This window comes from Rattus rattus, chromosome 8 (assembly GCF_011064425.1).
Source record: "Rattus rattus isolate New Zealand chromosome 8, Rrattus_CSIRO_v1, whole genome shotgun sequence".
Classification (NCBI taxonomy): Eukaryota; Metazoa; Chordata; class Mammalia; order Rodentia; family Muridae; genus Rattus; species Rattus rattus.
Window position 1 is genome coordinate 53193976 of NC_046161.1, and position 14241 is coordinate 53208216.

Sequence of the window (14241 nt, forward strand, 5' to 3'; positions counted from 1 at the left end):
GCAGAACTAAGACTGAGACACAAGAGGGCACAAGACAAGGGGAAAAGGGAAGGGAAGAAGAAGAGCCAACTGTTGGTGCACACCTTTAATCTCAGTGCAGAGAGGCAAGCAGAGCTCTCTGAGTTCAAAGCCAGCCTGGTCTACACAGTGAATTCCAGGACAGTTAGGGCTACATAGTGAGACCCAGTCTCAAACAAACAAACAACAAAAAAGAGAAAGGAAGGGAGGGAGGGAAGAGAGGAAAAGACAAAGTACTTTGAAATCAGAATACAAGTACTGAAATTAAGGGAAAGGCTAAGCCATCCGAATACATACAACTAGAAGCAAGAATGGCACCCTTGGAGATAAGACTGAGCAAATGTCCTTGGATGGAAGGAAGAAAATAATAGAAAGGAGAGGCAAGTAAAAGCCACAAAGCTGCTATGTCTGACAGGAAGTGACAATGAGTGCAGCAGCAGAGCTGCACATCTTCCAGAGACTCATTTCTCTTTCCCTTTACTACAGAACCCTACCCCAGTTAAGAATGGTTCCAGAGTAAAATAGTACTTTCCAGCCCCTTTCAGAGGCTATGGCTGATGAGACACAGCACAGGTTCTTCTGGGGCTTGCTCTTCCTTGCTTCTTTGAGCTCCTTTCTAAGAATTAATACTACTGAACTGCAGCAGGCATCGTTTAACTAACCAGGCCTAACCATGCCCTGAAATTCTAGGACCAAATGAATTTCAAAACCCATGATGTGGGTTCATGCAGGGAAAACCCTTAATTTATACAGACAATGTTTAGTCTGATTTTGTGTCATACTTACACATAATCCCCAATTTACATAAGTACATGATGAAAATAGGGGGATAAGGAAGGTGACTATGACCAAACTATGAAAATGTCACAGTGAAATCCACTGTTTGATCCAATTAATAAATACTAATAAGAAGGGGAAGATGATGAAGGGAAAATAATCAAAAGAGTCACTTAAAGTTTTCATAGCCCAAAGAAAGGCAATAGAGCCGGCTGGCCAACTGCCAAACAGACAGGGAAAATTAGCAAAGCACATAAGAAGACATCCGCTACTGAGCTCTCCACCTCCAAAGGTCCCAGCCCACCTCTCAGGCTCTGGGAATGACGGGGTAGTCACAGCTAGAATCAGGCCAGAAGAAAGCTGTCCGTAAGACTAACAGCTGCAGACTACAAACCAAAGTCTACAGAGCTATGCAAACATGCTGTGCTGAGGACAGAATCAAAGGCGTCTGAACATCTGAGAGCTCTCGCCAGTGCCAGGCAGCGGCTGAGCACCTCTAATAAGCACTGCTGAGGCAGAGGCTGAGGCAGGCAGATCTCTCTGGGTTTGAGGCCAGCCTGCTCGGCTCTACACAGTGCATTTGGGGCCAGCCAGGGCTACACAGACTGAGGCCTTATATCTAAAAAAAAAAAATGTTCCTTCATAATAAAACACTGTTTCTACTCACCCAGTCTTTCTGGTTGAGCTTAGCTGCTTCATTATATACTTCCGTGGCGGCTTTATGTTTTCCCAGAAGAAATCTGTGAAGACACATTTCTATAATTATCATAGCTTCAAATCGCATTACTTTTGGTGGTTTTCAGGCAGGTTCTTCTGTAACTCAGGCTAGCCTCCAATTCACTGTGCACCCAAGGATGGCGCTCAACGGATGGACCCTCACGCCTCCAGCTCCAAGTACTAGGTTACAGCTGTGCACTGCCACACCCAGCTCCCTCACCTCCGGGAGGGCCACCTCCACAGATTCACATTTACACATACTGCAGAGCTAAAAATTGAACACGCTTTGTTTAAAAAGTTGAGCTGGTTGTATAGGGAAGGCAAGGGGCTCCACTGTGCCCCAGAGCAAAAGCTCTTGAGGCAGGGGTTATGTCAGCAGTTGTTCTAAGGCCTTCCTGTCATCACGCCAATGTTGGTGGCACTCTTCTGCAACTACTTCCTGTAATGGTTTATAAAAATAGACAAAGACAACAAAAAGTCAAACGATACACCATGCAGCATGAGCCACTGTCATTTACCAACCTCTCCCAGTAAGGGCGTATCCTTTTCCTCCTGAACCCACACTTCTTTCCTTGACCATGAATTTAAAGAGAACTGAGCTCTATATGAAAATGGTGTAGGAGGAAAGGCAATGTGGGAGGGAGGAGCGTGCGATGGCACAGCACAGAACTCTGGTGGAAGAAACAGTTCATGAAGACTTCAGAAGTTCCACTTAGGGATCCACAGGCCATTCACTCAATATAACACACGTCCTGTATGTCAAATAGTCCAACTGATATCAGAACAACAAGCTATGAGTTGCCCACACGAGTATAGAGGAGTCATGGGACGATACACTGTTCTCATCCAACCAGAAGGTCCTGAGCTCCTCAATACTAGCTGACTTCCAGACGGATTCCCACTCCTCCAGATGAAGCCCATCACTTATTACTCACTATCCTACATATCAAACATCTGGCTGCTATAGCAACAGGGTCTCCCCAAAATGCACTTCAAAAGGCAGCATCTGATGTGGTCTTCTGTGACTGCTCCAGTACTCACAAGGATCTGGCCACCTGCTTGAGATTATCAGCACACTGTGGGCTGAGAACGGCACACGTCTGAAAGAGTTCTAGGGATTCTTGGATATTTCCTTCCAGGCGGAAAATCAGTGCTGCCAAGTAATAGAAAACACAGAAAATAAGCCATATTCTTAGAAGTAGAGGCTGGCATCAGAAAAACTGGAGGAGGAGAAGCAGCTAAGATCAGAAAAAGCCTCTGGATAACTGTTTAATCCAATCAGTCATCAACAAACGGGTAGAAGCAAGCAAAGTTTGAGCAAGGGAAAGCCTGTAATAAGCTAACTTAGATCTACCCAGTCTGCTCCCAGCATCTATACCCAGATAACCAGTCTTTTGCAGATCACGGAAATTCTTTATAAGAATAATAGGCTGGAGGGATGGCTTAGTGGTTAGAAGCATTGACTGCTCTTCCAGAGATCCTGAGTTCAATTCCCAGCACCCACATGGTGGCTCACAACCATCTGTAATGGGATCTGATGCCCTTTTGTAATGTGTCTGAGGACAGCTACACTACTCACATAAAATAAATAAAATCTTAAAAAAAAATAACATTTTTAAGAACTAGAGGTAGGGGGCTGGAGAGATGGCTCAGTGGTTAAGAGCACTGACTGTTCTTCCAAAGGTCCTGAGTTCGATTCCCAGCAACCACAGGGTGGCTCACAACCAACAACCATCTATAAATAAAGTAAATAATTTTAAATTAAAAAAAAAAAAGAACTAGAGGTAGTTGTTAAGAGCATTTACTGTTCTTGTAGAGGACTGAGTTTCAATTCCCAGTATCCATATGGTGGCTTACAACCACTTTTTATTTTTTTTAATTTTATGTATGTAAGTGCTCTGTCTACACACACCAAAAGAAGGCATCAGATACCATTACAGATGGTTGTGAGCCACCATGTGGGTGCTGGCAATTGAACTCAGGACCTCTGAAAAAAGTTAATGCATTTTAACCACTGAGTCATCTCTCCAGCCTCTCACAACTAATTTTAACTCTAGTTCCAGGGTTCCCAGTGCTCTCTCCTGGCCTCCACAGGCACCAGGCATGTACATGTTGCACAGGCATACATCCAGGCAAACACAAATACATGTAAAATAATTTTACAATATACTTAAAAAAATGTTCACCCAACGTCAAGCACTGGCCTCCAGATGTGTGCACAATACACACACAGAATTGTGTTTCAAAGGCTGGTAAATAAGACTTCTCTGAGACATTATTTGAATTTAAGTCTTCCTAAATTGTTTGGGTTTTTTGTTTTCCAAGAACCTAGGCTAAATATATTTTTCCAGTAAGGAAATAATATGTCTTACCTTGGACATAAATAGCATATTCACACAGCCCCTGAGTCTCCTGAAGCTGTTCTTTGATCACAGCCTAAAAGAGAAGAACACCTGAGTAGGGGTTAAGTGTTAGCAAAGCAACAGCAGAGGCAGACAAGGGACAGCCATAAGACCTAGGACACGGCAGTGAAAACAATGTGGTTTCATCAGATTTCTGGTTTCATCTCAACTCTTACAATCATTTACTTTAGAATGAGGTTAGCCAGGGCTCTCAGGATACCTCTGTAAGTATACCCCTCATTTACAATACTTTTAGGGTCCTGCAGGTGGTACACGCCTTTAATCCCGGCACTCAGGAGCAGAGGCAGGTGGAGCTCTGTGGTTTGAGGTCAGCCTGGTCTACAGATCAAGTTCCAGGACACCCAGGGCTACACGGAGAAACCCTGTCTTGTAAAAGAAAAAAAAAATACCTTTAGCACTGCTGCTCTTCCAAAGGACCTAGATTTGACTACCAGCTCCCGAATGGCAGCTCACAACTGTGTAGACAGTACAGTTGTGTCACTCTGTAACTGCAGTCCCAAGTCCCAAGGACCCTGATGACATCTCTGGCCTCCTCAAGCACTACTTGCACGTGGCACATGGACATACGTGTAGGCAAACACCATACACATATACTTTACAATTTCTGAATAAGTTTTATATTTTTGCATTATTTAAGAAAAAATAAAGCCATGTACTGTGGTATATGCCCACCACCTCAGCCCTCGGGAGGTGGAGACAAAAGGACAAGAAATCAAAGTCATCTACTACCTACTGAGTTTGAGGCTGACCTAGGCTACATGAAATTGTTTCAAACAAAAACAAAAACGAAACAAAAACAAGTATCAGATAATAACTACATAACCCTGCCATCTAGGCTACTGCCTTGACAGACGCAGAGGCTCACACCTTCGATCCCAACACCCAGCAGGCAGAGGCAGGTGGAGGCAGGTGGAGCTGTGTGAATGTGGCCTGATCTACTTAGCAAGTTCAAGGCTAACCAAGGACATAGAGTAAAACCTTATCTCAAAAAATAAATTTAAAATAAGCTACTATCTAGTCCAGGAAAGAAAATTTCCTCAACCCCTATTTAAAATCTACGTAGGCACACTAGAAAAACATAAGAAAACTTTCAAGCACCATGACAGACGCTAGTGGTTCTCAGTATAGAGCAAATCATATGAGCTGTGTGCTGTGGGGTTCCATGCTGTGATGGGCTAGGCCCAGGCACTTTAGCTCAAAAGGCAGCATCTGGAGCCATCTCAGAGAATTAAAGAAGGCTTCCCAAAGTGAAAAGCTTCAAACTGTGTGTTGTCAAGGGGTGGGAGAGGAGCTAAGGCAAATAAGAGTGTCAGAGGGGACAGTGTGTCACACTACAGGGTTTACGTATAATAAGACAACCCTACAGTAAGCAGGAAGGAACCTGGTCCTATTTGCTATATAGAAACACACTGAAAAGAGACAAGAGTAAAGTCAAGGCTGATAGGTAAACTGTTGTTTAAATCAAAATACTGATGTTTAAAGCAGGGAGCTATTAACTGCCACACGGTGCTGCAGACACGGACCGTGGCTGCCCAGCCTGTCTCTCTCTCACCTTGCACGCCTCATAATCCTTCCGGATATAGTAGAGATGGATCAGCCAGTTCAGCTTCTCCACAATAGGAAACTCTGGAGCTACGGAGCATATTTTGGGAAAACAAACAATACAGTCAGTGTTAAACTTTCTCCTTTATCATAGTCCTCATGTCTAAACCAACCACAAGCAATTACAGTAGTGCATTAAATTCTTCATGGAATTTGGAAATGTATGAGAATATCTTGTTTTCTTAATTGTATTTGCGTATTTTGTACCAAGTGTGCGTACACTTATACTATAGCGTACATAGAGGACAATTTTGAAGAAGTTGGCTCTCTCCTTCCACTATATGGGTCCTAGGGATTGAATCTGGATCAGCAGGCTTAGCAGCAGGTGCCTTAACCCACTGAGCCATCTTCCTGGCCCTTTGGATAATTCCTGGTTGATATATAGTCCTCTTCTAGACTTGGGATCAGCTAACCCACAGGGTCTGACTCTAGACGACTGAAATGACAGTCACAACATAGACTAACTCTACCTAATTAGTTTAATCATCTAGTTATTTATGAGGTAACATACTGCAGCAGGATGATTCTCAGATCCAGAAATGGTTAAAAAACAAACGAACTAGTAATGATGTCAGATACTTGCTTAATTACAACCAAGTTTCTTAAATCTCAGCTATTCAGAAGGCTGAGAAAGACATATTTTAAGTTCAAGACCAGCTTGGGCTACAGGTAAGTTCCAGGCTACCTTGAGTAACTAATGAGACCCTCCTTCAAAGTAAAAGAAGGTAAGAGTCAAGACTTATCAGACAGAGGCACCTGCTACACAAGCCTGGAAGCCTGAGTCAATCCTGGAGCCCAGGTGAAGGTGGGAGGGACAACAAACTCCATGAAGGTTCTGTAACACACGTACATTTAAAAACAAGTTTTGACACAAATAAAAGAGGAAGCTGGAGACACAGCTTGAGAGCACTTGCCTAGCATGTGCATGGTCTTAGGTTTAATCCCTGATACCACAAAAACTCAATTAAAACAAGCATCTCTATAGATGGCAGAACTAATGCCTTTTTGTTAACAATATTCAGGTATTTCTCTAATATCTGATGAGGAGGAGGACATCCCATCTGAATTACCTGAAGTCAGTCCTAAAATGTTACAGGTTAGCAGATGGAGGACTCTCATTCCTCTAAGTCAACAGTACATCACCTCTCTGAGACCAAAAAGGTAGCAGTTCACCGTCCAGGTCGTCGCTAGGCTTCCAAGCATGAACTGTTGTGAAATCGCACACTAGCCAAGCATGCAACATCCATAGTCCCAGTAACTGGGGACTGAAGCATGGAAAGTCTCCCAAGTCAACAGCCTAGGCTTACACGAGGAGTTCAGGCCCGTCTGAGAGATAAATAGGGCATGTTTCCCTCAGGAAACTCAGAAAGCAAGGCCCTATCTCAAGACAAAAAATTTTAAATAAAAGTCAATGCAACACTTACTTAATACATACATAAAATTAGTGGAGGTTTGATATGTATAAGAATGTAATGTTTATAACACAAATAGATATTAGTGAATACTGACATAATAACCAAAAACCATTTAAATACATTACAGGCCAATAAAATCTAATTGGATAAAATGAAACCTAGTCATTTTATAAGAGCTGGACCATGGGCTGGAGAGATGGCTCAGCAGTTAAGAGATCCTGAGTTCAATTCCCAGCAACCACATGGTGGCTCACAACCATTTAGAATGGGATCCTGTGCCCTCTTCTGGTGTGCCTGAAGACAGCTACAGTGTACTCACATATATAAAATAAATAAATCTTAAAAAAAAAAAAAAGAGAGAGAATTGGACCATTACTGCTTTTCCTAACATACTTTACAAAGCTCTGGTATGTATGGAACAGAAACACACGCAGACACACACATGTATATACATATATAAAATGAAATTAAATACAGACCTTTTTTTGGCCTGGGTTTTTGAGATTCAATAGATGCAGGAACCTGAGTTTTCTGAAATGGAAGAGGTCACCTGTGTTAAAGCAGCCCCATGTATTTATTGCTAACTGATAGCACATTCACATAACAAGAAAGATCAGTAACTTACCAGTCATGTTCTCAATTCATAACATGAAAAGACATAGAAAGAGGCATTCTGAATGTGACTTATATACGACACTACTCCTTAGTTATCCTACTTGCTCACTGTGTATAATGCATATTATATGTTTATTTATAATGTACCAAAATTACAATGTATCACACTCATGTTTATATACTAAATTATTAAATACCTCATAAATAATATTTAATGTTCTACTTCTTAGCAGCCAAATCAGAAAATATTTTTTAACACTTGTATGTGTGTGTGTACATGAATACGTATATACAGAAGGGACAGCATTAAAGGATCTTTTCTCCCCTTCTGTGATGTGGGTTCTGAGGGCCTAACTCTTGTCAAGCTTAGTAGCAAGCCCTTTTATCTGCTAAGCCATACCACCAGCCATGGTCTCTGTTGATAAAGTGAGGGTACAGAGCTCAGGCAGTAAAGAACCTGTGGCACAAGCATGAAAACCCAAGTTCCGTAACCAAGAAAAAGCTGAGTACAGCATGTGTGTAATCTCAGCACTGGGAAAAGAAGAGACAAGGAGACTGCAGAGTTCACCATCTCCAGCCTAGAAAAATCATGAGCTCCAGTACAGTGAGAGACCCTGGCTAAAAACAATTAGGTGGAGAGCAATTAAGAAAGATGCTGGATTTGACGATATTGCACTAACTTACACTGTAACTATTAGAAATTCTTTAAGTGGATTTTTCTTTTGTCAGTTCCGTAATTTTATACATCATATACCACAATAAAGGCCAGTAGTAGTGGCACATGCCATTAATCTTACTACCCAGGAAGGCAGAGTCAGGAGGATCTCAGAGTTGGAGGATGGCCAGTGATACACAGTGAGACCCTGTCAAACAAGAACAGCAAGGCTATTTATATGCCTTAATATAAGGGGAGAGGGAGTGCTGGCTGCAATTTTTTTTTATTTTAGGCATATAAATGTTTTGCATGCATGTATGTACACCAAGTGTGTGTGTGTGATGTCCACAGATGTCAGAAGAGGCATCAGATCTCTTGGAACTAGTGTCATAGATGTTTTTGAGCCATCCTGGGAGTGCTGAGAATAGAACCTGGATCCTCTGCAAGGATGACAAATGATTGTGACCAGTGAGCCATCCGTCCAGCTCCAAAACAAATAATTCCCCAGGCTGGCCTAAAACTCATGATCCTTCAACCACTGCCTCTTCAACATAGACAACATATGTACCTGAATAACTGGCAAAAGAAACTCCACACTCAGATATACCTTAACAAAAGGTACCAAGCCAAGCCTGGTAATGCATGCCTGTAATCCCATCGCTTAAGAGGCTAAGAAAGGGTGACATCCAGTTTGAGGCTAACGAGGGATACAGAGATAGGCAAACCCTCTCCACAAAACAAAGCACCAGGAGCTGAAGACTGTTGGCTGTTCAGAGTTCTCAGTCTTACAGAGGACCCAGGCTCAACTGCTAGCGCCCATGTGGTGGCTCACAACAGTCTGTGGTTCCAGTTTCAGAGGATCCAGTACCCTCTTCTGGCCTCTGTGAGCATCAGGCATGCAAACTGTGTATTTAAACATATTCAGATAAAACATCCATACATGTGATCTTTTGTAAAAAATTAAAAATGAAACAGTAACAACAAAAATAAGTACTAAAGAGGAATAAGAAACTGCATACTAGATTGATCCATGCTTATCACCTTGTACAAAGCTTAAGTCCAAGTGGATCAAGGACCTCCACATCAAACCAGATACACTCAAACTAATAGAAGAAAAGTGGGGAAGAATCTCGAACACATGGGCACTGGAGAAAATTTCCTGAACAAAACACCAATGGCTTATGCTCTTAAGATCAAGAATCGACAAATGGGATCTCATAAAACTGCAAAGCTTCTGTAAGGCAAAGGACACTGTTGTTAGGACAAAATGACAACCAACAGATTGGGAAAAGATCTTTACCAATCCTACAACTGATAGAGGGCTTATATCCAAAATATACAAAGAACTCAAGAAGTTAGACCTCAGGGGAGACAAATAACCCTATTAAAAAAATGGGGTTCAGAGCTAAACAAAGAATTCACAGCTGAGGAATGCGAATGGCTGAGAAACACCTAAAGAAATGTTCAACATCTTTAGTCATAAGGGAAATGCAAATCAAAACAACCCTGAGATTTCACCTCACACCAGTGAGAATGGCTAAGATCAAAAACTCAGGTGACAGCAAATGCTGGCGAGGATGTGGAGAAAGAGGAACACTCCTCCATTGTTGGTGGGATTGCAGACTGGTACAACCATTCTGGAAATCAGTCTGGAGGTTCCTCAGAAAATTGGACATTGCACTACCTGAGGACCCAGCTATACCTCTCTTGGGCATATACCCAAAAGATGCCCCAACATATAATGAAGACACGTGCTCCACTATGTTCATAGCAACCTTATTTATAATAGCCAGAAGCTGGAAAGAACCCAGATGCCCTTCAACAGAGGAATGGATACAGAAAATGTGGTACATCTACACAATGGAATATTACTCAGCTATCGAAAACAATTACTTTATGAAATTCATAGGCAAATGGATGGAACTGGAAAATATCATCCTGAGTGAGGTAACCCAATCACAGAAAAACACACATGGTATGCACTCATTGATAAGTGGCTATTAGCCCAAATGCTTGAATTACCCTAGACGCACAGAACATATGAAACTCAAGAAGGATGACCAAAATGCGAATGCTTCACTCCTCCTTTAAAAGGGGAACAAGAATACCCTTGGGAGGGAATAGGGAGGCAAAGTGTAGAACAGAGGCAGAAGGAACACCCATTCAGAGCCTGCCCCACATGTGGCCCATACATATACAGCCACCAAGCTAGATACGATAGATGAAGCAAAGAAGCGCAGACAGACAGGAACCGGATGTAGATCTCTCCTGAGAGACACAGCCAGAATACAGCAAATACATAGGCGAATGCCAGCAGCAAACCACTGATCTGAGAATGGGACCCCCGTTGAAGGAATCTTAGAAAGGACTGAAAGAGCTTGAAGGGGATTGAGAACCCATATGAACAACAATGCCAACCAACCAGAGCTTCCAGGGAATAAGCCACTACCTAACGACTATACATGGACTGACCCTGAGCTCCAACCTCATAGGTAGCAATGAATAGCCTAGTAAGAGCACCAGTGGAAGGGGAAGCCCTTGGTCCTGCCAAGACTGGGGGAAGGGTGGTAATGGGGGGAGGATGGGGAGGGGAAGCCCACATAGAAGGGGAGGGGAAGGGGCTAGGGGGATGTTGGCCCGGAAACTGGAAAGGGGAATAACAATTGAAATGTAATAAGAAATACTCAAGTTAATAAAGATAAAAAGAAGAAGAAGAAAGAAAGAAACTGCATACTAAGCAATTCCCACTGAGATCCAGCCCTAGTACAAGAGATTCTACAGGGCTGGGGTGCCATCAGTGGTATAGAACATGCCTAGCATGTATGAGACCCAAGTTTAATTCCCAGCACCACAAATGACAACAACAATTATAATAGTAATAATAGGCAAATGTATAAGACTCAGAATTTCAATTTATAGATGCTTAAGTTTCTAAAGAAATTACATTAAGAAACAAGAAAACAATTGGAATGGAGTGAACTGAGCAAATGAATTTGTAAAAGCATGTTAAGTATTGTCAGCATCAGAGAAAGATGAAAGTGTGGCTCATGGTATTGCCAAGACAGAAGCACAAAACTAAAAACCATGGAATAAACAGGCAGATGCCAATGGGAATAAAGTCTCTGATGACCCTATAGCAAGCAGAAATAAGTATTCATGTAAGTCCACATTCTAAAATGTCTTCAATACTCATGAAAAAGAAAAAAGAAGAAAGAAGAAAGGAGGTTAGTAAGAACCAAGGAGTTGAAGAAACACATTGTTCTCATGAAGCTCAGAAGTTTCAAGGGGCAGACACGCAAGGTCATGAAGTAGTAATAGTTGCTGTGGAGACAGTCTGGTGGGACTTACTGAAAGCTGTGCAGAAATGCAGGCCTGAGGAGCAATTACCAATGCTTCAATGGAGTTTTCAGTGACGTAGCTGCCTTTACGTCACCTATGACCCCATAAGTAACCGCACAGAAACCCAGTATTCACCAAACTAGTCAGGGGAAATAAGCTTTGGTTTGTTATAACTGGTGCCCAAACAGGAACCAACAGAACTAAAAATGAGTGGGGAGGAATGGTTGCATGGTCCCCGTGATGATAAATGAGGAGACGTTAATTGAGGCTGATCTGTCTGAGGATGGAGGACTAATCCCGGGACATGGCTCTCTTTCCCCAGACAGTAGGGCACAGCGTGCCTCCTTACTGGACTGTTAGTTGCATGCACTCTGCAATGATGATAAGACATCTGACAAAGGCTTGCCATCTAAGGCTGAAGTGTCCCTAGGGAGAAGTCCCAGAATGGGGTATAGTATGCACAGGCTCCCTTGATAATGGGTGGCCACCATGTGTGTATGAAGATAACTCCCACCCTGGTGTGTAGAGAATACACTGCAGTCTCTGAAAGGAGTGCACATGGGACAGGCTGTATCGGCTATTACAGACCTTACTGTACAACAAGACATGCAACTGAGGCTCAGCTGTCTGCCCCAAAGAACCTGCCCAGGTAAGAAAAAGACATAGGTGCTGTCCTCTGCAGCAGCCTCTGATCTATCGAGAGAAAGGCAGAATGAGATGGAGATGTTATTGCTGTGTCTTACAGCTGACAGAGTACAATGGAAAGAACACACATCAGATCTGAAGAGCTCTTTCTAGGACCCAAGAACTTGAAACCCATGGGAAGAACTGGACTAGGGAAGAAGACAGAAGTGAGAAGATGTCCCTCAGGTCTGACCTTCAAGACAGGAAAGGAAAAGTCTATGATTCAGTGTGCAATCAGAGACCTCAATAATGGCCCTGAATAGGAAACTGACAGTCAGGAACTGTCTGAATCTGAACTCTTGGACTAGGGGCAGACTTTGAAATGGGAAATGAAAAGCCTCTCACAGCCTAACTTCCAAGGCTATAAACGCAGAAGTGAATGTGCTTAGTCCACGGGGCAAGCAACTGAGTAACTGTCTGCGGCCCCACAGACTCGTGTTTGAATGCTTGGTCTACAGGGAGTGGCACTATTAGGAGGTGAGGCCTTATTGGAGTAGGTTTGTCCTTGTTGGAGAAGATGTGTCACTGTAGAGGCAGGCTTTGAGGTCTCCTGTGTTCAAGCTACATTCAGTGTGACAGTCTCCTGCTGCCTATGGGTCAAGATGTAGAATTCTCAGTTCACCTCCAACGTTATGCCAGCCTGTATGCTGCCACACTTCAGCCAGCCCAATTAAATGTTTTCCTTTGTAAGAGTTGCCTTGGTCATGGTGTCTGTTCATAGCTGTAACTCTACCCAACCTTCCTTGAGCCAAAAGCTGCATAACCCAAGACAATACAAGGGAAATCAAAGCCTCTGATGAACTGCCTCACACATGTCATTAGGAACAGCTGATTATCATAAGCTGAAGCCCCTGGAAGGCAAGAGAGGGACAAAGAGATCAGGCATGAGAAAGGCAGGGTTTGAAGCCCAGTGTACTGGTCCTCACAGCAATGTAAGACGGCTCAGAATGTAAAGGTACTTACCACAAAGTCTAATGAGTTCAATCCTCAGGGTCCATATGGTAGAAGGCCCTCTGATCTCTGCTAGTGTGCTACTTCACACATGTGCATGTGCGTGTGCGCACACACACACACACACACACACACACAAATAAAATATAAACACTTTTTAAACAAAGAAGGACTCATGGGTTTTATGTGCTAAAATGGCACAGCACGTAAAAGCTTTTGCCTTACAAGCCTGACAATCTGAGTACAATCACTGGAACTCAGTGGAAACACAGAACTGGTTTCTAAAAGACGATGTCTTCTAACCTCTACATGCGTGCTGTAGCATATGTACACCTACACACATACTGTACTTGATGAGAGTACCATTCAAGTCATAAGACTCAGCACACAGTGTCACCTGCCAAAAGTAAAGCAAAGGTCTAATCCAAAGTCCGTAACTCGAGGAAAGTCGCTAAATGTGCTAGCCTTGCTCTTGACTTTTGTAGTTCTGCTTCTGGCTAATTGTTCTTGTTAACTGAAGTGTGTCAACTCAAACGATGGGGTTTGTGCTTAAAACCTCATCCTGAGAAAGGATCCTGAGCACCCAGTGCAGTCGCCTGCCAACCAGATAATATACTTTCTATTGCCTCAAATCTGCGTCTGAGCAGTCTTCTCTGGTGAGTATCCCACAACAATGGTGCCAATATCCTAAACTTAGTAATATTAATCAGATTACTTTATCTCTTAGCTTATGCATGAGATTCCTTCTCTGTACTGCTTTTCTGCTGGCATCACTCTGCAAATAAAGTGGTAAACAACAGAGGGCCTACAAGATACAACACTCAATATAAAACTGTCAACCATGAGCAACTAATTTGTCTGTTTTCCATGGTGCTTTTTAAAAGGCAATATAAAAGGGGTTGGGGATTTAGCTCAGTGGTAGAGCGCTTGCCTAGTAAGCGCAAGGCCCTGGGTTCGGTCCCCAGCTCTGAAAAAAAAAAAAAAAAAAGGCAATATAAAAACTAAAATCATTCTATTAGTCAGGTCAGGGTTTGAAACCCAACAG

The 14241-nt window shown here is 42.7% G+C and overlaps 1 protein-coding gene across 2 annotated transcripts in view; it reads right to left on the reverse strand.

Moving 5' to 3' along the window:
- Bbs4 (Bardet-Biedl syndrome 4) overlaps nucleotides 1-14241 on the reverse strand; it is a 33562-nt gene that overhangs the window by 16278 nt on the left and 3043 nt on the right. The window contains exons 2-6 of one of the 2 annotated variants that reach the window (XM_032910291.1): nucleotides 7432-7483; nucleotides 5488-5567; nucleotides 3885-3948; nucleotides 2554-2665; nucleotides 1463-1535 (exon numbers count right to left, since the gene is read on the reverse strand). In XM_032910291.1, the coding sequence (XP_032766182.1) occupies nucleotides 1463-1535; nucleotides 2554-2665; nucleotides 3885-3948; nucleotides 5488-5567; nucleotides 7432-7483 (381 nt within the window). Of the gene's footprint in view, nucleotides 1-1462; nucleotides 1536-2553; nucleotides 2666-3884; nucleotides 3949-5487; nucleotides 5570-7431; nucleotides 7484-14241 lie in introns of those variants that run through there. The other variant, XM_032910292.1, reaches the window with a different exon arrangement.